The sequence below is a fragment of the Cryptotermes secundus genome, unplaced genomic scaffold (assembly GCF_002891405.2).
Source record: "Cryptotermes secundus unplaced genomic scaffold, Csec_1.0 scaffold322, whole genome shotgun sequence".
NCBI classification, from domain to species: domain Eukaryota; kingdom Metazoa; phylum Arthropoda; class Insecta; order Blattodea; family Kalotermitidae; genus Cryptotermes; species Cryptotermes secundus.
This window is the reverse complement of record NW_019740657.1, coordinates 89,645-113,704: the sequence shown is the minus strand read 5'-3', so window position 1 is coordinate 113,704 and position 24,060 is coordinate 89,645. Positions and strand designations below refer to the sequence as shown.

The 24,060-nt window shown below is 40.2% G+C and overlaps 1 protein-coding gene across 3 annotated transcripts in view; it reads left to right on the top strand.

Moving 5' to 3' along the window:
* The window catches only part of LOC111872450, a 735,500-nt gene extending 713,649 nt beyond the window's left edge, over positions 1 to 21,851 (top strand). For all 3 annotated transcript variants that reach the window (XM_023866385.2, XM_023866386.2, XM_023866384.2), the window contains 5 exons: positions 8,130 to 9,161; positions 9,495 to 11,539; positions 12,305 to 12,467; positions 14,240 to 14,408; positions 18,392 to 21,851. In XM_023866385.2, the coding sequence (XP_023722153.1) occupies positions 8,130 to 9,161; positions 9,495 to 11,539; positions 12,305 to 12,467; positions 14,240 to 14,408; positions 18,392 to 18,575 (3,593 nt within the window). In that variant the 3' untranslated portion in view covers positions 18,576 to 21,851. The remainder of the gene's footprint in view (positions 1 to 8,129; positions 9,162 to 9,494; positions 11,540 to 12,304; positions 12,468 to 14,239; positions 14,409 to 18,391) is intronic.
* Positions 21,852 to 24,060: the final 2,209 nt, after the last annotated feature.

The following is a 24,060-nucleotide window of genomic DNA, read 5'->3' as shown; positions in this document are numbered from 1 at the left end:
GAAAACTTCTTCACAGTTACAATCAGTTATCGGTAATCTTCATGATTCACTAGGACATACGCCATTGTCGTCCCTGTACTCTCAACAACTCCCAACTTCTGAATTCGTTTCTCTTATGCAACCACTTTGCACAGACCCAGCGGAAAACAATGTATTGTCGATGAAGATTGTTTACCGTACATTGCCTTAGCAGTGGACTCCCTAATGTCACGCGCTTTAGCAGGAAGGCGTTTACGAAGTTGTTGCCTAGCAGTGGGTATCCACTTTACAATATTATATAACCACCCACGGCTTGGTCTTCCTAGTGGTCTCTTTCCTTCTGACTTTACCACCAAAATCATATATGCATTTTCTTCTGAAATTGGAGACTATGCAGAAAAATAGCGGGGTTATTTCAAATTACATTAATTGTACATGTAAAATATAACTTTATTTTTCCGTCACAACACAACAACTAAGGAGTATCAAGGTCACAATACCCAGCTGTGCCTCACTACATGTTTCGGCCGTTAACGGCCATCATCAGGTGAATATAAATCAACATATGCTATTGAACTGTGGTAAAATTAGATACAATGACAAAAATAGTTAATTTTTTTTGTGTAAAAATACAACGGTCATTTATATATAAAAAACTGAAGGTTAGAATATAAAACAAGATTAAAATTGATGTTTTATAACATCTAATCAGTCGTATGTTTACTTTATACGTTCCGTGGACAAAATAAAATTATAAGATGGTATTGGAGGCCCGTGACGTTGCAAGTTAATTGAGTAGAGGTGCCTCCTCATACGAAAGCAAATGTCCGTACTGTATGAGGAGTAAACAACGAATCCAAGTTACCCGAGAATATAGCTGGTTGTAAAATACGCGTAATATTTTTATTTTCTAGCTATCGTAAGATATGGTTGGTTGGTTGGTTGGTTGGTTTGTTTCTAATGCCGCACGTTCATAGTTAAGTCATTTGTGCATTTAATTTCAACTGATTGGAAGATTGTGTCAACTGATTAGAAGATTGTGTAACTCATTTTCTGTCCAGACATCACTTGTGCGAGTTGTCATAAGAAATTGTCACTTGATTGAGTGTGACTGCAGACGAGGTTTGGAGTGGAAACGGGATTAATTGAACACTAAAGTAGGCCGCACACCGGCATACGTCAAGACACGATGTCTGCGACATGACGCAACGAAAGAAGCACAGTAGAAACTAATGAGATTATGAAAACCGCCACACACCGGCCTGAGTTATGATGCTGACGTCATGACTCAGACCGGTGTGTGGCAATTTTCATAATTTCATTCTTTTCAAATGCTTTCCAGATTATAGAAGGCGCACACTGAGGAAACATGTTTGAAGAGTTGCTCACATCATCTCAACTGGTCATGTTCGCTCGGCGTAACCCTTGACTGTATTTTCTTAATTCCGTGCACTTACCTTCTGGAACGGAAGGTAATAATACCGATCCTGTCATAATGTGGCGGTAGTGCAGACCGGTTGAGACGGCGAGACAGGAGAGATAACGACTACAAGGAAAACATTGGGATGTTAATTAATTTCTTTTAATTTATGTCGGCCCCAGGGCCATAGTGCGGCAGGAAGGATTAGGTAAATTGAAAAAAAAAATCCAATAACGTCATTGGGATTCGATCCCGCAACATTCCGACTTGTAGCATAGTAGCTCAGCCAATTACGCCACCGCACGAGATATAATGCTGATCATAATTTGTGGATGCGATTGGCTCGTCGGTTTAGAAGCCCCGACATGAGAGATCTAATTTGAAACAAGTAACAGATATAAACAAACGGGTCTGTGCTAAGTATCAACAGTGACTCACTACTGTTGCGAAATATGCTGTGCTCTTGGCTGCCGTTTCAAGGTTGCGCGCGCATACGATCCTAGTCCACATCGTCTGCTCGGTTTCACTTTGGTTACGAAAGCTTCCTCGAACAATACCAACAATTGTAAATTGTACAACCTGGTTTACACTATCCAGAACGAAACAGTAGCTATATTCTACCGTATGTAATGAATCACATTACAGACTACAGCAACAGAAACAACTCCGTGGAACTGTTCCTTTTTCAGGATCAAACGTTTGCTTAGCCAGTCATGAAATTCCCGGAAGATTCATGCAAGACCACGCCACAGGACCAAATTCTAAGCCGGAAAAATCTACTCTGCGTCCTATTAATCTAAAATCAATTTTAATATTATGCTTCCATCTAAATGTATGTATTCTTAGCAGTCTCTTTCCTACCATATTTCTTACCAGAACTCTGCATGCACTCCTGTCCCATTCGCTCAACATGCACTGCCTATCTCATCCTTCACTTGATTATTGTAATAATATTTGGCGACCAGTAGTAGTTATAAATCTCCTTATTATGTACTTTGTTCTAACCTATCATTTCATCCCCTTTAGGTTGAGATATCCTCCTCAGTACCCTGTTCTGAAACACCCTCAGTCTGTGTACTGCCACAATATGAAACCGAGTTTCACACGCATAGAAAACAAGAGGGAGAATGCCAGTTCAATATTTTTTGTTTATTTTTAGACAGCAGGCGAGAGAAAACAAAATGTTACGAACTGAATGATAGCAAGCATTCCCCGAATTTAATCTGCTCAAAATATCTAAGTGAATTAAACTGTTATTTGTTTCTGTTATTTCCAAGCAGTCGGGATGGCTCAGTCTGTATAACGATGGGCTGCGGGCTGGGTGGCCTGAGTTAAGATTCTCGGCAGGGGAAACAGTTTTCTCATCTCCAAAGCGTCCAGACGGCTCTGGGGCTCACTCGGCCTCCTAGGAAATGGGTACCCTAGGGTTAAAGCGGCAGGGTCGTGAAGCTGACCACTCACCTCCATATAATGCCGTGGTCACNCCCCCCCCCCCCCCCCTCCTATATACATTCATGGCATAGTGATTGATCAGTTAAGCACAGGGACAACTTCACCTTTTTACCTTTTAGTGTCATCGGAAATATTTGCGCTTTTCCTCATTTTCAAAGGATTTCGTAACTGCCTTTTTTCATGATTGTGACTTGCGTTCATTTGACATCAACATGTACTTTGTTTTCCTGTGTTTGCGTCTAGCCCAATCAACATACCAGCGTCTGTTAGAGTTTATATGTTTTTCTTTATGGTACTTATGTTATCTCTCAATAGATTTACAACATCAGCAAAGACTACGACATGCTGGAGTGTCTTATTCAATTGCAGCTTCACCTGCGTTTTCCTGGACCTCACTAACGCTATATTCTAAAGCAGAGTTTAAAAGCAGTGGCGTTAAAGCATCTCCTTGTTTCAGATCATTCTGAGCAGGAAACGTACTAGACAGATACTTACGTCATTCGTCGTGGATCCCATTTAATTACATTTTAAATAGCCTAATTGGTTTCATGGAGTATATGAACGCATGGGTTATCAGATTTCAAATTATTTGTACAGAATGCCTGATGCAAGACTACTGAAACAGGTAAAGTTGTTCCTGTGCTTAACTAATTAAGCACTACGCCATGAAGTGTATTGGGGGAGTGGATGTATAGATCCACATTTTCTTGACCTCAGCATTAGCTGGAGGTGAGTGGTCAGCTTCACGCCTCGGCCGCTTTACCCCGGGGAAAGAGCCGCCGGTACCCATTTGATAGGTTGGGTGAACCCCAGAGCCGGTCTGGACGACGTGGGGATAAGAAAATTCTTGACACTGCCGGTACTCAAACTCCAACCCCACGGTAGTCCAGCCCGTAGCCAGTCGCAATACCGACTACGCTGTCCGGCCTGTAAACTAAAAGGAAGCTGTGACCTAGGGAGATATTGGCAGAAGATGGAATGAGTGCGTAAAACCGAAATATACTTGATTGTGTCTTACTTATTATATCTTGAAGAGAGGATTCTGTTTTAAGTTCCCTGCCAGAACGTAGTTGCGAAAAAAATGAAGACATTCCCTTCGCTCAGAATCTGCCAGCCGACCGTGATCCAGGTGTCCACTGTTGAGTAGAGCAGGGGAGTGAGATGTAAGGAGAAGTTCGCACAAGGTCGTTGACTTTGCAGTACCTCACATAAACAGTATTGTTGCTTCTGTGGAGATCTGTGGGTAGTGTAGTGCTCCTCGAGGACCATGATAAAATTTTCAAGGAGTGGGAAACGTATAAAGGATGACAGACAGAGTGTGTATTTGTCGTTATTGTGGAGTTTGGTCTAGAAATGAACGCAGAGAAAGCAGGGGAATGAAGGGAAAAATCGTGACATAAAGATAGGTAACAGTTGTTTTGAAAATGTGGCACAGATCATATATTTGGGAACGACTGTAACAAACCAAGGCCTAATTCAGGAGGAAATTAAGAAGAGATTGAACTCGGGTAATGCTTGCTACCATTCAGTCCAGAACCTGCTGTCTAAAAACATAAACATTAGAATATATGAAACTATAATTTTGCTTGTGGTTCTGTTTGGCTGTGAAACTTGGTCTCTGACATTAAGGGAGGAACATAGACTGAGGGTGTTTGAGAACAGGGTGTTGAGGAGAATATTTGGATCGAAGAGAGATGAAGTGACAGGAGGCTGGAGAAAGCTGCATAATGAGGAGCTTCATGACTTGTACTCTTCTCCAAGTATAATAAAATGATCAAGTCAAAGAGGATAGGATGGGAATGGAATGCAGCACGAATGGGCGAGAAGAGGAATGCATATAGGATATTGGTGGGAAAGCCAGAAGGAAAGAAACCAGTAGGAAGACCAAGGCGTAGGTGGGGTGACAATATTAAAATTGATCTTAGAGAGATAGGATGGGATGATATGGATTGATTGACCTGGCTCAGGATAGGGATCAGTGGAGGGCTCTTGTGAACACGGTGATGAACCCTCGGGTTCCATAAAGTGCTTAGAAATTCTGCAGAGCCGGCAGTTTCTCAAGAAATGCTCAGCTCCGTGAGTGAGTGGAAAATGATAATAATAAGGTTGAACACTGAAATATAATTCGAAAGCATTCCTAATCCTTCGTGTGAAATCGGCAATCGACAATCGACAACCGTGACGCGGTTTCCTGCCGTTAATTGTCGTTTAAAATGAATTCAGAAAAGAAATTAATTATTTAATTCCCAAAATTTAACGTCGAATATTACTATAACGTGTTAACCTCAAAACAGATCTTCAGCATTCAGAATTACTGGAGTTTTTTTGACTTCGTGCATCGTTCGGTCTTCTAAAATGTATAGAACACTACGTTTCGGAAACTGGATCTGTTTCCGTCCGTGAAGGGAGACCTACTTTGTTGTGTCCCTCGGAAAGAGGGAGGACGGAAGCAGGTCCAATTTCCGAAACGTCGTGTTCTCTAGTTTTTAGAATAGCAAACAGAGCCCAAAACCCAGTAATTCTGAGTGCTGTACACCATCGTCAGAGCTCTTTAGAATCGACTTGATTTTAGCAATGTATGTAGTTTTGCCTGAAACATTTTTCGATTTGCCGATTTCTTTAACCAGAGTAACAATTTCGGCTTGTTTATTTAGCTGCACTTGAGCGAAAGGACCCCGTGGTTTATACTTTAATTATAGTTGCCAGTGTGAAATTTCCCGTAATTCCACGCACAGTGTCCACTACCAAATGACAATTTCGCCAGAACAAGGTCAGCATATCGAGTATGTTGGTTGAGAGGTAAGCATCCTGTTGCATTAATATATCATTTATTTCACATATATTTCCGTCTTAAATACAACTTATTATCAAGTCACCCTTCTTCCTTACTACATGTTTCGTCCGCATATGGCCATCATCTGGTGTTGTTTGTCTTCCTAAAATTGTTGCACTGTATGTCTAAAGTACGTATCGCGTGTACACGCTGTATTTCCTAATTAAAATAAATTAACCCCGGAATGCGGCCGAAACATGTAGTGAGGAAGATAGATGACTACATAATAAGTTGCATTTAAGACGGAAATATATGTATACAGAAGATGTTTTGTAATTCTCGCTGTATAATATTATTGTGACATGGCCCCCTGAAAGCCGGAAAAGCAGAGCGAGGGGAGGAGGCAGCGTTGCTATGCAACAGGGCGATAAATACACAGGGAACAGTATAGGGAAGTGACGTAGCTAGGCAACAGCTAGATAAATACACACGACGAGCGAGGGGAGGGGGCAGTGCTGTTATGTAACATCGCGATATATACGCACGCAACAGCTTAGGGAAGCGGCATAGCTAGGTAACAGCGCAACAAATACGGACGAAACAATAGTGTGAAGAGGCGTTGTCCGTGTTAGCTTCATATTGCCAGTAACTGTATTTTGACTCTGACATTCAGTCCGTCAGTGAGAACAGCAGACGTTAAGTATGGAAGAACCAAGAATAGTATATGTTACGCACATCTACCATGTAGGTAAGTGAATACACAGCAGACGCGGAATAGTTGGAATGTGCCGTAGTTATCTGTAGAGTGTGCAGAACGGTAAGAATGGTGTAACTATTTGTAGTTACGCGTAATGAGCGTTAAGTAAATTCAGTAGTCGGTCCAATGTCTGTGTGTGGTCACTAGCGCGACAACATAAAGCCCGTTGAACTATAAACGGGAGACTGTTTAAAGCAGTCATAAAAAATACGTAACTTACTACGAATTGTTGGAAAGACAGCTTCATGTATACCAAGATATTGAATTTGACAGAGAAATATTTTCGGCAAAGGTTATTTATATAAAAAGACGTTTTGGTTAAACATATATAACCTCTCTTTTTCGTCAGCTGGCGGCAAAGTATCACACCGGCCATTGTCGTAACTTACCCAACTGTAACAGTCGGCTGTTGAGTGATTTGGCCTTCATGCACAAAATACACTGCCAGACATTCACATATAGCAGTTATATTATTCCGTTATAAACCATTTTCTTTCCTTGCACACCTAACCCTTATGCACTGTCTTCTTCTTCATTAGTAAACCAGCCCATTTTTGAGCCACAGCCTTCCTTAGGTCATCCTGCCAGACTTGTCTGTTCCGTCGTGAGTTAAACCGTCCGGTTTTCGCTTCCTTGGATTTACAGCAATATTTACTTTTCTACAGAGCAAGGTCGTCAGCCTCGCGTCATGGACACACAATAATGTTTTACAATTACGTTAACACAGCAGCCGTCATTACAAATATTATATATCTGTTCACTTGCCCCGGTTTGTACGGGTGCAAACTTGGTCTCTCTCAGTACGGTTAGAACATGAAGTATACATGTGTTTAAGACAAAGTTGCTGGAAAGCGTCCATGGCTGTAAGGGAGAGGAAGTTATAGGAGAATGGAGAAAATTTCGTAATGAGAAGTCTCATAATTTGTACTCTACCATGCATTATTAGGGCGATGAAACAGAGGAGTATGAGATGGTAGGGCATATCGCACCTGTTGGGAGAGATTAGGATTGAGTATAAGTTCTTAGTTGTGGAACTTGGAAGAAGGGACCCTTGGGGGAGGCCCAGGCGTAGATTTTGGCGATAATATAAACAATGATCTTTAAGAAATTGGGTGTCAGTTTTAAAGTAAAAATATGAAGAGGGGAGAAGTAAAAAATGTATTTTCATAGTTGTATTAATGAAGTCGAGTGATGGCAGTGAAAAGAGGTGATTATTTCTTAATATTGAAAAAAATTGAAATGTCATAGAGATGCTTGTTCAGCTTCAGTCACATATTGCAACAGTATGGTTAAATTGAGAGAAATTGTATTCTCTTTTCATCTTCCTCATTTTGAAAACATTGCAAGCATTTGGAAATATGAAGAAAAGCCCTGATCTCAGAAATGTTAAGTTTTTCATTCATTTAATTCTCCACATTGCTTCCATAGTATTGACTGATTTTTAGCTCGGTTACACTTTGAATTATATTTAGGTCTCATAGCACAGGCTGCAGACAGTGAAAGTGGTTGCATATTAACTCTTTCTATGCTATCTGTGAGGTATACTGTTCAAAAGCACCGGGGCCTGTTTATTGTCTGGATTTATTCAGTGTTTGAGATTAGTGAAAGAAATATGTCCCACCATTACCCAACAGTTAAAAGTCAACATCTGAGCCTGTCAGCAATAGAGATTGTACTTTAACTGAGAATAGTTTTTTATAGAGAACACAGTATGCAAATAGGTGAAGATCTGACTGCATATGTTGCAGGTTACTATCAGCCTGCAGGTCCATTGATCTCAGCCCACCATCAGCATTGCAGTTCCATCAGCAGCAGTAGCAGCAACGTTGGAAAAGTGCCACAAGCTGTGCTCCCCACTCTTGAGGCATCACCCAATCCCACACCACCACCTTCAGTGGCAAGCCACAGTGGCCCAGGAGCAGTGCCGACAACAGTCACATCTGCAGTTGTACCACCAACAGCCCAGCAGATTGTTTCAGCGACGTCAAGTGGAAGTGTTGGGGGCAGTGCTCGTAGTGGCGGAGACGATTCAGATAACGACGTGATTATCACGGCAACATCATGCTCTGGGGGCGGGGAAGTTGCCCCTCCACCTCCAGTACCTCAGCCCTTACCACTTCAGCAGCATCCGCATCAAGTCGGCTATCGATACGCTCAGCCTTATCCCCCACCTCCAACACCATCCACACCCCAGCATATTCACCATCAGTCCTACACCTACAACTATCCTCATACTCAGTACTATCCCTCCCCCCCTGCTTCGGCTAGCATTCAGTACTCATCAGTTGCTGCCAACCCTCCGTCCCTTCAACAGCATCACACTCATTATCACAATCAAGATCTCTGTTATTCAACCACAGCAAACTATCCTCCTGCCTCATACTTTCACCACAAATCGTACACAACACCACCTCCATCAGGCTATCACAGGCATTACATTCCACCGCCCCACCAGTATTACACTCCAGATCTCTATTCGAGCCCAGCACCCAACACAAGTCAGCAGAATTCTGGCCAGGGTCAGCAGAGCCAACAGATGGTTGTGACCGGTTCCTCAGCAGGCTCAGCAAGCAGTTACCAACCCCCTGGAGCACCTCCGCCACCTCTGGTTGCAGTGTCAACCAATCCACCTCCTCCACTGGTGGATACATACCCACCACCTATGTCAATTGTTGACCCATACCCACCACCACCACCACCCAGGTACTACCCCGAGTACAGCCGTGGTCCTGGGGCAGCAGGTTGTTACAGTCACTCCCCTACTAGAAGCCTCTTCATAGGTAATTTCTACGTCCATTCTTCCACCAACTAGACTGCCATTCTGTCTTAAAATGAGAACAGTCATGAGTATATCGTAATTATTGTGTACACAGCTACTAGAACATTTATTTGAGGCTAATTGTGTAATATTTTCAGTTAGGTTTCTGTTAAATTAAACATGCAGTTCTCACATCAGAATTAGTAGTTGTAATGAACACTGCTGTATATTCATTTTATTATTTCAGTACAAGCTATTTTTACGTTAGTGAACATATTCTACGCTACAGGTCACAGTTTGTGCTTTGGTACCTTACCTAGAACCAGACCAGTAATATGAAGCTTGCTTTTTGCAGATGCAGCATACCAGAGTTGCCCATGTCCTATGCAGTCGTGTCCAAAAAACGTCCATACTGGGCCTCTTACTGGTGATGGTAAGGGGCCACACATTACTACAAACCAACAGCAGCAGTCTGTGCCGGAGTCTGGACCATCTTTTCATCAGCAGCCTCTGCCACCTGTGGCATTAGCACTGCCACTGGAACCTCCTGGAGCTCTGGGACCCCCTAGCCCAGCTCGGGGAAGTGCTGGAATGCCTCCACCTCCATCACCGGCCACTGCTTCTGCTCGAAACCCTAGCCATACCCAAGAGGAAGTCGCCTTCCAACAAAGAGTGTGGGAACTAGATGCAGCAGCTACTGAAGCACAATCTAAACTGGAAGCCAACAAGCAGGAGCCATTGGATCAGAACGCTGTAGGAGAAACAAAGTTGCCTTCTACCCCAGAAGTTGTCCAAGAAGTGCACAGCAAGCCAGATAAAGAATTTGAGACTGGCACGACAACTATACCAAGCGATGAGGCTGTGGGTAAAACGAACATTTCAAAGCATCGTCTGCTAGCGATAAGCAATAGTGTGACGAAGCCTGAGGTGCGTGTGTGTAGGACAAAAGCCAAGAAAAAGACGTCTCCAGCTGTCAACGCTATACCTTTACTAATGTGTAATCCTGAGGTTCAGAAAAAGAGACCGTTTTCAGCAGAAGTGATGTCGTCAAAACCAGAGGCTGTGACAGTTGTAGATCCAAAGGTGGTGAGCAACAGTGTGAAAATGGAAGTGAGGAACTTGGAAAAGGAAGTACTTACAGAAAATAACAAATTTCCTGGACTGACCCAGAATGGCAGTAAAACCATATTTAGGAATGGTTCATCTCGGAAGAGGAATGCTGAACCAGCAAACAACAGCACTGCGAGGGTTGAAACGGGTGCATCAGTGCCAAAAAGACAAAAGCTCTCAACTACAGATGTTATTGTCACCAGTAGACTGACAATATCAAATGAAGAACCTCACAAAACTAAAAATGGAGCAAGTGAGCCAGATGATCAAGTGAATGGTGTTCCTCTCGAAACACAGATCAAGTCCAGGAATGGGCAGAAATCTCAGCCTCTTTCTTCTAATATCTGCAGTTTAAACAGTATGAAGCACAATGTACGAAAACGGAAGCTTGATGACGCTAAAGATTTAACAGAAAATAAGGAACCAGTCATCAGTGCATCAAAGAAGAAAGGGGAAACCAAAGTTCGTAGGTTACAAACCAAGATATATCCGTCACGCATGAAACAAGCCAAGAAGGTGACAGACCACGAAGCCATGAAAAGGATTGATGAAGTACTGGACAGCGTTGTGAACAAAGGTCAGATAAACGTGGAACCCCTTGCAACCACAAGGAGGAACAGTAGTTCAAATGTAACTCCAGTGACTAAAAAGACATCAGCTAATAAAAATGTGGAGCGCAGGAAGTCAGAAACCAAGATCAATGGCATAATTTCTCTTCAGAGAAAACCGTGCTTGAGGCATCAAGGTGGGAAACAACAGCAGGTTACTTCCACTTGTTTGAATGGTGATGTTTCAAAGGTCCCTGTTGCTCAAACAAATGCCAGCCATGTTCATGTAGAAAGAAAGGGAACTCACCTACGCAAAAGGTCAGAACATGTGTCTCTTGCTTTGGAGGAAACATTTCCCAGTGAGAAAACAGAAAGAGTTAGCCATATGTTGCGTAGTCATGGTTTGCGCAGCTCATTGTCTGATCCATCATCAAATGATGATGCTGAGACTAATGCTTCTAAAGGAAAGGGGTCCAGTTGTCCCTCTCAGAACCCTTCATCCATTGCTGCTGTCAGGAGAACATCCACAGGAAGCAGGAAGGATCAGTCCAAGAAATCTGCATCTCTGATTGTTCGACATGATGGTGTACCAACACTTAAGAAACAAGTACAGCAGCAGCAAGACATGACAGTTGCGGCTCTCTCTAGGAAGGCATTTCCAAAGAAATCTCTACAGTCACCAAAGTGGTCCAATGGCTGGAAATTTGTTGGCAATCCATTTGAAAGCAAAGTCTTCATTTCGGTACGTAATTTTATATTCTTTAGTATTATATAATTTGTATGTTTCTTTCCTGACTTGCATGAGAGTCTGAAATGGTGAATGTGGGTGAAGTTGTGGGAGCACTTGTAGGATCATAAGAATGCTGTTTCTTGGCATGCTCCAGTTTTTATTAGTCTTGATAATATCCAATATATTGTCACATATTTCTGTGATCTTCAGAACAGAATTCTAAATTGTATTCCCACACTTCCTTGGAATGTAAGATGTGTATACTGTTATAAGTTACTTAAAGAAATGAAAAGATAGCAGTGTTTTTGGATTGGGAAGGTGAGGGTACAGATGTAGGAAAAGTTAGAAAGGAAACAAGGCTGTTAGGGGAGCACTTGTTTTCCAGACTTTTGATATGAAAGGAAGTGAGAGAAAATGTGACATCAAGCAAAGAGGTGGGAATAAATGTTTCAAGGAGAAAGTGGCAGGGGCAGTAGCATTCCAGAAGACAGTAATCTTGACATGAGTAGGGTCCTCAAACTGAAAAAGTTTAGATTAACATGCGATTCACTCAGTGGCCATATATGAATTAGTTCATCATTTTAACACATGAAGTAAATTGCATTTTATTATTATTGAATTATAAATTTGTGTCACACGACACAACACGAGCTTTGTAGAAATGAAAGTCTGCTCAATTGGAAAGTAGGCTTTATGAGTTCCGGCTACAACTTTGTCTTGCATTGCGTGGAGGGTCATGATCTGGAGGTGTTGATTATTGCCAATTATTGTTTATAGAGTGATGATGAGCTGAAGATACGGAAATGCTACCCTATGATGCGTCATGAGGAAGGGGATGTGATCCGTCCCCGTGACTGCATCTTACTGAAGTCAGGACCACGAAAGATGGACTTGCCTTTTGTTGCTAAGGTTGCCGCCCTCTGGGAGAACCCTGATGATGGTGAGCTTCATTGATGCATGTGTGTAGAATTGTGTAAAAACATGGTACAATGTGCTACAGCAGGGGAAGATGGAAAGTTAAGCACCAAATACAGGATGTGGGTACTAAATAATGAGACGGTTATCGTAAAAGAATGTATTGAGAGTTTAAGTACTTTACCAGGTATATCTCATTTGGGGAGGTTCTCTTTGGCAGCTACATTAGTCTCATGCCTGTAAGCATTTCTGAAAATCTTCTGCGACAGCCCATGTAGCAGGTCTTGTCTTTTTTCCTGTGTCCTCAATGGACTGCAAATGTGTATGTTTCAAACACATTATTTTAGCTTAGGAAAAATGAAGAAGCCATTTGGAGCAAGATCTAGTAAGTAAGGTGTGGAATTGAGCACAGAAACTATCTTTTTATTCTTCCCCCCCCCCCCTTCTCCTTCTTTTGCCGAAACTGCTGAACCATGGTGCATTGTATGTCATCCTGGCGTAGAATTCAACATTCTCCAACAACTCCATTCTCTTTCTTTGAAATTTTTCTTGCAATTTCAAGAAGAATTGCAGTTCAGCTGGGTGAAACATATTCTGCCATGACAGTAACATTAACATGAAGGAAAATGATGGACATTGTCTTGATTTTGCATTTAGACATTCATGTGTTCTTTAGCTCTGGATCTACACTGCATTGATTGCTGATCGGTTTCTGGCTCATATTGACGCAGCCAAGTTTTATTGCAGTTAACCACACTGCATAAAAAGTCTGGATCATATTTTTTTTTTAAAGAATCCAAAAACGGATTTCAGTCTCCAAAAGTACGGCATGTTCAGCATTAATCTTCTTTGACCATTCCCATCAACATAGCACGCCTCTTCACAACAGTTCATGTTCCACGCCAGGTGCAGGAGTACACAGTAAAGTTTTATGAAGTGCCCATTTGTGTGGAATATCACACTGTGTGGTCCATTGGAAGTCGAACAACATTTTGAAGGAATATTTCACCTCCATGTTCAGGGTTGGAGAGTGTGAGACAAGCAAGAAATGAGGCAGCTTGCTGTCTACTTCATGTTGGTTCCTTGCTTGGCCTACTCTCTCACCCTGACAGTGGAGATGACATGTTCTTTTGAAACACTGGCTGACATCTGACTGCATGGCATTCTATCACAAGGACAGAATTCATCATAACCACTTCTGTGAGAACCTCAAATCCTACAAATGTTATCTGTTCACTGTACATGGTCATGCATTAGGAGATGCCATTTATTTTTCTGGTTAGTTGATGGGGTGATCACCCCTATACTCAAAGAAAGTGGAAATATTCATGTTCTGTCTTCAGGTGACATTATATGTACTTATGTGCCTTGCCTGAGCAAGGTGTGGAATTTAGTTCAGAATATTTTGTGATGTAGAGAAGCATATAATTCAAAAGTGATAGTGTTTCTGCAGGACATGAATTTCAAAATCGCTGGACTAAGATAAATTGCAGAGTGCACATTTGACAATATGTGTACTCAGTGGAGTACACATTTTCATTGTCTTATTGTAGTAGTAAATGGACATAAACCCTAATCATACAATTGTAATAGAATTGAATGTTACGTATCAATTAAATGATATATGTAGAAGAAATGGAAGCTGCCAGGTTGAACACAAAACACTCATCCTGAGTATAGTTATGACTGTTGTTGACAGTTATCTGCAGAAATTGGCAGTTCTATTAATAAATCCACATTTTCTAAAATATTTATGCATTTTGAGTAATTATAACTGTTTTGTCTTGCTTTTTGTAGGAGAAATGATGGTATCCTTGCTGTGGTATTATCGTCCAGAACACATAGATCATGGCTGCAGACTGGAAGACATGGAAGATGAGATTTTCGCCTCAAAACACAGGGACATTAGCAGCGTGGCCTGCATTGAGGACAAATGTTATGTTCTTACATTCAATGAGTATTGCAGGTATGTCACGTACTTTGGGTTGAGGTTTCTTACATTTCTGCATGTTTGATACCTTAAGCAGTACATTAGTTTCTCATCATTATTTCCTTCATGTTAGTAGTTTTAAATGTATACACCATGATTGGCTAACATTTTGTGTATTTGATTTGTTTCATTCTGGTCCATCACACTAACAGTATTATAAAACATAAAACAACTCCATCCAGTGTGACTATTGAAGCTTTTATTACTTCAATTCTTAACGCCCTTACATGTTTCGGTTCTTATAGACCATCATCAGAGGGACATCGATACTGTTTGGAAACCACTATTACAATAGGTGTTCTGAATGTTAAAATATAAACACGTTAAATGTTTGTAATGCACAGTAGATACAAAATCCAAAGTTTTCACAACTACAGCGGCTGTCTTGGTATATTAAAAAAAAACAACAACACAGTGCGCCATGAACAAACACAGGATGATATCAAAGAACCTTCTTCTCAAGAGAGACAGGCGGCACAAGTTCGGCCCCCATCAAGAAGGGCGATAAGAGCAAGGACACGAATCTATTTGGTTTATAAATTCTAACTTAAATAACAGAAGTTTTAAAAATTTTAGTATACCAAGACAGTCGCTGTAGTTGTGAAAACTTTGGATTTTGTGTCTATTGTGTGTTACAAACATTGTATGTGTATATATTTTAACACTCAGAACACCTATTGTAATAGTGGTTTCCAAACAGTATCGATGTCCCTCTGATGATGGTCTATAAGGACCGAAACATGTAAGGGTGTTAAGAATTTAAGTAATAAAAACTTCAATAGTCACACTGGATGGAGTTGTTTTAGCTTTTATAATTTTTGTGTATATTTCTTACTTCTGTGGAATCATTTTACTTCCACAGTGTAAAAGTGGGATCAGGAAGGGCACGTGTGTTTAATCCAGTGTTCTGTTGCTGTGCAGAAAGAGACTGCACTGTATGTCATTTTTAATGAAGTATATTTTATTTTGACTGAATTCAAGTATACAGTCCCTTAAATTATAAGGAACAACATGCAGTGTGTTTTCTGATTCAAGGTGTCAGTTTTCAGCAAGGCAAGTTGCTGTGCTGACAAATGTTTGATCCAACCAGGAGGCCCAAATGTTGAGGCATAGCAGCTTGCCTTGTGGAAGGATGATAATGTTGAATAAGATATCACAGTGCATGTGGATAGGTATGGCTGATAGACTTTTTTTTATTGCTAGTGGGGTGGGACTAAGTCCCTTGTACTGCGGCCACTTCTGGCCTATTGTACCAGCCCCAGATGATAGGTGAGAGTGATTGTGGAGCAATTGGTGGAATGAAGATTGGCAGGGGAAACTGAAGTACTCATAGAAAACCTGCCCCAGTGCCACTTTGTCCACCACAGATTCCACTTGACCAGACCCGTGATCGAACCCAGGCCACCATGGTGGGAAGCCAGGGACTAACCGTTTAAGCTATGGCGCGGCCGCTAATATACTTTACATATCATTTACTTGAACTCTCTGCAAACAAAACCCACTTGAGAGTGTGTGTAGCGTATTTCTGCTTAGCAACAGTCTTGTTGCATTGTGGTAATGTATACTACATACATACATACATGGCCATCATGGTCCAAGTCCATGCAAAGTGCTTGCAAGAATGGCCCACCATCCATGCCTGAGTCCATTACAGGGCTTAATTCATTAAACAGATACAAGATACACAAAAGAAAAAGTGGCTAAAAATATTGCTTAAGTTTGAAGCGACTTAAGTTGAAGATCTGACATTGGTACTTCCAGCAAGTAGAGATGAACTGTCTGATGAGCTGATTACAGTGTCAAACATGGAAACATATGAAGATACAGATCTTAAAAAGTTTGATCCCATTGTTATCACTTTTTAGTTTAATGACACATTAATGTGCTCAGCGTATATGACACTGAATGATATGATATTTAATCACTAATGAGGTGGAAAGGATATTGAAGTAATGAGTGAATGGACTAATTAAAATACTGATAACCACATAGACAAAACAGGTACCACACAGTTGTGATGTTTAGTGTAACACCTGTTGATCGTAGTATAACTGCGAAGTTGAAAGATCACTGACACAGGCGTCTTCATATTAAAGATCAGACATTAGAAACATTGCAAATACTTTGACCTAAGCAAAGGAAAATGGACATGAGGTTTGACACAGGAAATGTAAGGGGCAGGTTCATGCGGACTAAGTAAGAGTAATGCATGGTACAGTAGGCCAGAAGTGGCCACAGTGCAAGGGACTTAGTCCCACCCCACTAGCAATAAAAAAAAGAGTAATGGATTCTGGCATAGCCAAATATGTAATTATCAGGAGTACATAATTCCTGCATAAATTCACTTGACACTCCCTGACAGAAAGACACACAGATTTATCACATTTTGATAGAGAGGAGATAGCATTCTAGTATGCTTGATGCCCCTTCTTTCTGAGGGGCTGACTGTGGTACTAATCATCATCTGGCGATTGTGGAATAATGAAGAGAGACTAGTACTTGAGACAGGGTCTCTCCAGGGGAAGAGTTAAGTAAAAAAAATGACAGCGGATAGATCATTACCCCACCTGGGGACCCTTGGTAGCTACTTGAGATCATGCAGGCAAAGTGAGAACAAAGACAGTGGTATTGTAGAAATGGGGCTCACTGAGCATGCAATTAATAAGTAAGTATGAGGCATCATTAAAACAGGAGAGCACTGGGATGCATTACAATGCTCTGCACGCTACTCCGTGTCCTGTAGTCCGCAAGTGAACTATGCTGACCGAGTGACCGCCACTTGTCGGCGAAGTTAGTGCCAACTTTAAAACAAGTAGGTACAGTAAAATATAATGAGGCTGTAATGGATGCAGTAAGCAATTGTGTTTGAACAAAAGTGACCACTGATTTTGGTGTGATCCAAAACCTGCATTGCTGTGGACTACAGGGATTAAGGCCTAAAAAGAACATAATACAAACAACACAATATAAAACGAAAGCAGAATGAAACAACAATATGCATTACTTCTTTTGGACTTCATCCATCGTCTGGTATGTGAAAGACAAAAGATCACGACGTTTTGGAGACTGGATCTGTTCTCGTCTTCAGGTGGGTGGCAAATGATAAACCTACTCAGTTGGGCCCGTTAGAAAGAGCTAGACCTGAAGACGGAGACAGATCCAGTCTCCGAAATGTCGTGGTCTTTTGTCTTATACATACCAGACAATGGATGAAGTACAAAATAAGCCAAAAGAAGTACAGTATACACCATTGTCAGAATCCTTTCAAGTCAACAATATGCATACCAACCAGGGAGATTCAACAGAGGTGCATAAACCAGGGAAAATATCCATGACAAGGATTTAGCGCAAACAGGCGGAACCCAATTTAGGTTCCCATTCAACCAGAGGTCCATCAACTTTGCTACAGTCAGGGCACTTATTGTCCCGAAGGCCAGATCATGAATTTTGGAGGAATGCTCTTCATGAGGAGTGGGGAAAAAGCAGGTAGGAAGAAGGGGAGGGGGACATGCACAGGAAGGCAGCTGCAGGTTGTTTCTGAACATGATGCCCCCAGAGTTGAGCAAGACATGGGTCATGGTAAGTTAAGGAGCAATGCAGAGATTTGATGTGGGGAGAAATAACATCTCATCTCAGTAAAGTTGAGGTTATTATTCAGGCATAGTTTGATGAAGGACCAAAGGAAACAAGTCAGATTGTAGTGGTTCAGGATCTGAGCGAAATGATTGGAGGTAAACTGAACAGTGTAAGATGTGAAACCAGTGGGCATTTCAGGATTAAAAGGAGGTTAATATCTGGAAGACAGAATTAATGAGCTTGCAACATGCAGTAAGAACAGGGACATTTGTGACTCATTTAGGGGAATAAATGACTTGTTACAAGTTACTAACTTTCTAAATACCATACATACCCAGTCGCCATTCTTGTCCACACATTACTATGTGTTTATGTGGTTACAGGTACCGTAAATGTGTGCGTCGAACGGAGGAGGGTATCAAGGAACCTGGACTGGTGGTACCACAGCATGAAGGATATCCCCGAGGGAACAGACAGCCTCCTGGATGTGTAGCTTCTGAACTGGTGTTCTTCTGTCGTCGTGTTTACGATTTCCGACAGCGCCGTATCCTGAAGAATCCTGGCTGAAATGCAGTGGGAGACTTTTAATGCACTCAGTGCATGTATACAGTACATGCAGGAAACTATATATGAGCGTTGGCACTACTCAAATGACGATTGTTAGTTGACAGCTGGGTCTTGGCAGGTGGTAGTGCTTTCAGAAATGTTGAAGTTTTACACTCTGCCTCGTAATAAGTTTTAATTTACAATGTGAATATGTATATCAGAATTGAATGTGTAATATGTTTATAGGCGAAGTGGGATTTCTTGTTTAAAAGATATCAGATTTGAGTGACACAGGGTGACATGCTCACATTTTGAGTGAGGACCAATGGAGGCAAAGTGTGGAATGTAGGTTTATACTTAAATACAACCATTATGTTGTGAATTGTGGTTTGCAAAACTATAATAGAATTAAAATATTTTGTTTCCAATTACGTCAGAGTCATTATTCTTTCAACAGTCTTGCATTTTGGCGTCTGCTTATTAGTTGTCAGGTTTTCTCTTCTTGTTCTGTTTCCTCGTAAAGGGACTTCCTGCTGGTTGAATGGTCACAGTCTGCAGACTTCTGTATGATGATGAGGACTGCATATGTGTCAAGATAGAAAATAAGTGTGTGGATTTTTTTGTTGCCGTCGAGGACGTGACAGTCCTTAGTTGTTCAAGAAAAAGAAATATCATCAACGCCTTAATGAAGCAAAACTTTTTAATAAGGAGACCAACTTTGTTGAAACTCTGTATGGAGAATTTAGGGACAAAAGTAAAATAATGTAACATTTTGTGAAGTCTTCTAAAAGGAACAGCAAGATCAGCATTTTTTGTGTTTGACAGAGATGCCTGTCCTAGCATTTGTACCATAAGTTGTAAAGAGAGTAGATATTATATTATTATTAATTATTATTATTAACATAGAGTCAGATTATATATATATAATATATTTAATTTAAAAAAATAAAATTCAATATTTATAAAAGTGGAACAAAAAATGTTTTCTGTAGTCACTCAGGTAGGATTTTTTTCAAGTGCTATTTTATAAAAAAACTTCGTTTAGGTATAATTCTTAGAAAATGTTTAGCACGATACATAGTGTCCCTCTTTTGATCACACAGTTGGATGGTTATTCCTTGTGGTCACTGGGGAATGGGTTCGGTGTAGGCTTTGTTCCCAATTTCTGGTGCTAAATTATGACAGTTCGGCTACCTGTTTGATCAACTTGGTATGAGTAATGGAAACTGAGAAGCCGACTTGGCATATGGGTACAGTACAGCATGTTGAGGCTCATATTAAGAGATGAGCAAGAATATGTTATGAGCAGGGCCCAGATTTTGATGATGTAAAATATTTTAGAAATTACCTATAAAATGACAGGAAAAATCCAGAAGAACTACCTAAAAGTTAAAAAACAACCTAAAATGTATCGTGTCATGGAAAATCTACAAATTGTTTTAAAATGTATGTTTAACCTTTATTAACACTGTGAACTCATCCTTACTCTTTTTAAGTTCTTCCTAGTTTTTATGTCGAAAATTAAGCAATATATGATTGAATTTGGAGCTAAACATTTTATTATGATTTTTTCTACCGCATTGGAACGCTAATGAAATGTACATATACGGTATATATTCCAATATTTAAGTGCCACCTCATTCAGAGTTGCAATAGATGACAGTCAACATGCGGACATTCTCGAAGGTGAGTGAACGCCTATTGTCTGACAGCACATTCTTGTACTTGAAGAAACTCCTTTCCACATCTGCAGACACAGTGGGAGCATACTTGAAGTGTACCAAATCACTAGCAGTACTTCTTCAAGATTTAAAGTGCTGAAGGACTCTCCTGTCAGAATTCGAGAAATGCTGCATAATGTTTCATAACCAGAGTTTTTATCTAGAACACTTTTCATTTTTCTTGACACCATTTTACCAGTGTCCCCTGACGCTTTCTCCAAATCACTGGCTATTTTTTCCACAAGAACAAGAGAATCTTCTAGCGTTGCTCCTTTCTCCTGCAAACATTGGATTCCTTCTGTGAAGGAAATGAAATTTGCCTTTATGAAGGCCAGCTGTCTTTCCATTTTGATGCACAAGAACTGTTCCTGAGCGGCTTCAATTGCCCTCGCATCCTCCGTCTTCATTGAGTGTACAATGTTTTTCACTACCTGAAAATGATCTGTATAGTAAATTGCAGCATGAATCCATGTTCCCCACCTTGTAATGACGGGTTCTGGTGGCAGTGGAACACCAGGAGCCATAGACTTAAAATGTGTTTTATGAGCTGGAGCCTTAATGAAAATCTTCTTCATCCTCTACATGAGAGCATCCACTTGAGGAAATCTTGAGCTCACTTTCTCCGTCACTCTCTGCAGTGCATGAGCTAGGCAAGTGATGTGCACCGATTTTGTATAAAACGACTTTATTGACTTGCCTGATTTAAAATATATGGGGCTGCATCAGTCACGGAAAGCAAGACAACATCATGTCGTATACCCTCTGGCCACAGTAGAAACATTGACCTGTCAAAGAGTTTACAAATTGTGGAATGATTAACGGATTCTAGCACCTCACTCGTGAGCAGAAACACTTCACCTGGTCCATCAATTTCCAAGGTTCCAATGATAAGGTTTGAAACATAGCGAAACTGCCACAGATCTCATCAATAGAAACAAAAATCTTCCCATGCACTTTATTCCTAATCATTTCCAGGATATTGTTGTAGCACTTGGAAAAGTAGTGGAGTCATCTGGGGTAGAATAACCACAAATCACTTCCAGAAAAATTTTCAGGTTTTCATTGTTAGTCCAAAATGGAATATTTGCGGACACCAGAGCATCACACAGATCTGTGAAAAAATCCAGTGTCTTATTTCCACCTTCCAGTGAACACTTGCAGTAACATTTGCACATTTCCTTTTTGTTTGAAATTTGCACTGCTCGTATATGCTTGTTGCGGTCGATATGTTGTTCTACCGTGAATCTTTTTTCTTCCGCCAATTATGTGCCACACATCTTAAAGTATAAAATGTTACTGTCAGTTGAAAATATGTCATCTCTAGCCACAATCTGCTTTAAATGACACGATTTAGATGGCTTTGCTTTAGGTATCATGGTAAAATGAATCACTCTAGTGCAACACAGAACTGAACTTTTCACGCTGAGAACCTTTCGTCAACAGTATCTTTGTCTGTGTGGTCAAGGGTGAGGAACTGAAGACAAACGGAGTTTTATTGAGCAACAATATGTCACAAAAAGCAATGGATTCTGACTACAAATATTTGTAACTAAGCAAATACCTTTGCACAGAACTTGGAAAGGGCCACAGTGTGAGTGACCACTGTCATACCCTGCTGCCAGCTTAAATGTTTTATGGTATATATTGCGAACACTTTCGGCAAAACAATCGTAACGGATGGGACATTATTACAACTTACTATTGCATGCTGTGATAGCAGGTATTTGGGCTGCAGCTGCAGGCTGCCTTTGTAGAGGCACGAGAAAGAGAAAGAACACTTTACTTGCATATTATTCATATTCCCGAAAACATGTGAAGAAAAATTCCCTAAAATGGCTAAAATGACAAAAAATACCTTTAAGAGTCCAAAATTTTACCAAAAATGACCTAAAACTTAAAAATGTTGAAAAATAATAGAAATTGACCTATAAGAGTTACATTTCTATAACCAGCAGCTCATCTCCGGGATTTATATATTTATGGGCATTGAATGGGATACAAGGAAAAAAGATGACATGTCATCAAAATCTGGGCCCTGGTTATGAGGGATTATAGTCTTTATGAAACTTGAGTAAAATATTGTTCCCATTGGCTGTTCTGCTGTCTGTAGGGGACAAAACTGAATAGGATTCTTAAGCAGTATCTGTGGTCTGTTTATTGGTTTTCATTTTAATATTTTCAAAAGGTACATACATGATAATCTCCCTTATTTTGTTAATCTGGAAAATATCATAGGTTAAGTTGGTTACTGTATACTATAAGAATCTAGACCAAAACTGTTTAAAGGGTCTTCCAGGCTACAGTGTAAACCATATATAATTGTAGCCCTGTATCAGGTTGGCTTGCAGTTGTCAATACTGTATTTAGCACAGGATGAGAATCGTGGCCGAGTACTTGCTGTAACATTTGTTGCATTGATTGGTACAAACCAATTGTTACAGACAAGCATAAGAGAAATTATTTGCCTAGATGTAATATTATATCCAGAGGGGATATTAACTTAGCCCTCTTACAAGCTGGCGTACAACAACTTCGTAATATATTTCTTTGATTTGCTTTGTGAAGTGATGCTGTGGGATGTCACTTTCCTGATCGTTGTAATGTGCAAACTGAATTTATGGAAGAAAACTATTTTAACAAGGGAGAAGCAGTGGGATAACTTTTGTCAAGAACCTTACAAAGTTCGTGAATCGAAACATAAGGAAATTATACTAATTAATCAAAGAAATTGCCCAGATTTACACATCAGGAATATTTATCTTGTGCTGTATGTATGATTTTCAATTTTTGAACTCATTATTTCCTTAAATAATAGACTGAAAATAGAATAAGTACAAATTTTAATGTGGATGTCACAAATGAAAAAATCATTAACTTAAAATGTTATAATTTGTTTGTTGTGGAACCATTTTTAATGTCTTTCGTACTTGGTGCATATCCGTGTAAAACGTTCAGCTTCACGGACAAGTTCTGTGGTGCTGTTGTGAAAAAGAAACACAAGCATATCTGATATAACACTGATAATTTAAACGTCTAATGGCCCCCGGTTTTTGTGTGTGGTAATTTTGTTGCATTAACTGCATTTGGCTTCAAGTTTGTTTTAACAGAAAGCTTCTTTCTTAATCATATTTCAAATGATATCATACCAGTGAGATCTACTATTACGTGATTTTTATTTAAACAGCACAGCACTGCTATGAAGCCATATAACAAAGGAACAAAATGACACTGTGCATTTATGGTATCTGCCGGAAAGGTCTGTTTGATCATGTTATACGTATATTACATGCTGTAAATGAACTCTACAAACTTTATTTATATTTATATGAAATTTCTCCGATTTTAACTAGAGTATCCAAAATGGATGGAAAATAATTTTTTCTTCTTTGATTATATAAAGGGGCAAACGGGACAGTGGGAACAATTCTTTTCCCCCCACATTGTATGTTCTTGCATTCCACAGTGAACTTAACAGGAAGATCTTCTCATATTGCTATGTAGTCAGATATTTCTATCTTATTTTCTAGCAGCTTCCAATCAATTTGTAATGTGCTTCCATCTGACACGCTAATAAACATTGTATAAATTTAGATTTGTGTATAGCATGTGCCAGAATAATCGTTCCTTCAGCTTGAAAAACAAAATCCAATTTACAATCTGTATTTTATGCCGAATTTATATGTTGGCAGACAGGTTTGATTTAAGAGTGTGTGTATGCAATATGGTAGGAGCCTTCAGTTTTTACAGTGGTTTTATTAATATTGTTACCTGTGGTGTGTTTCGAA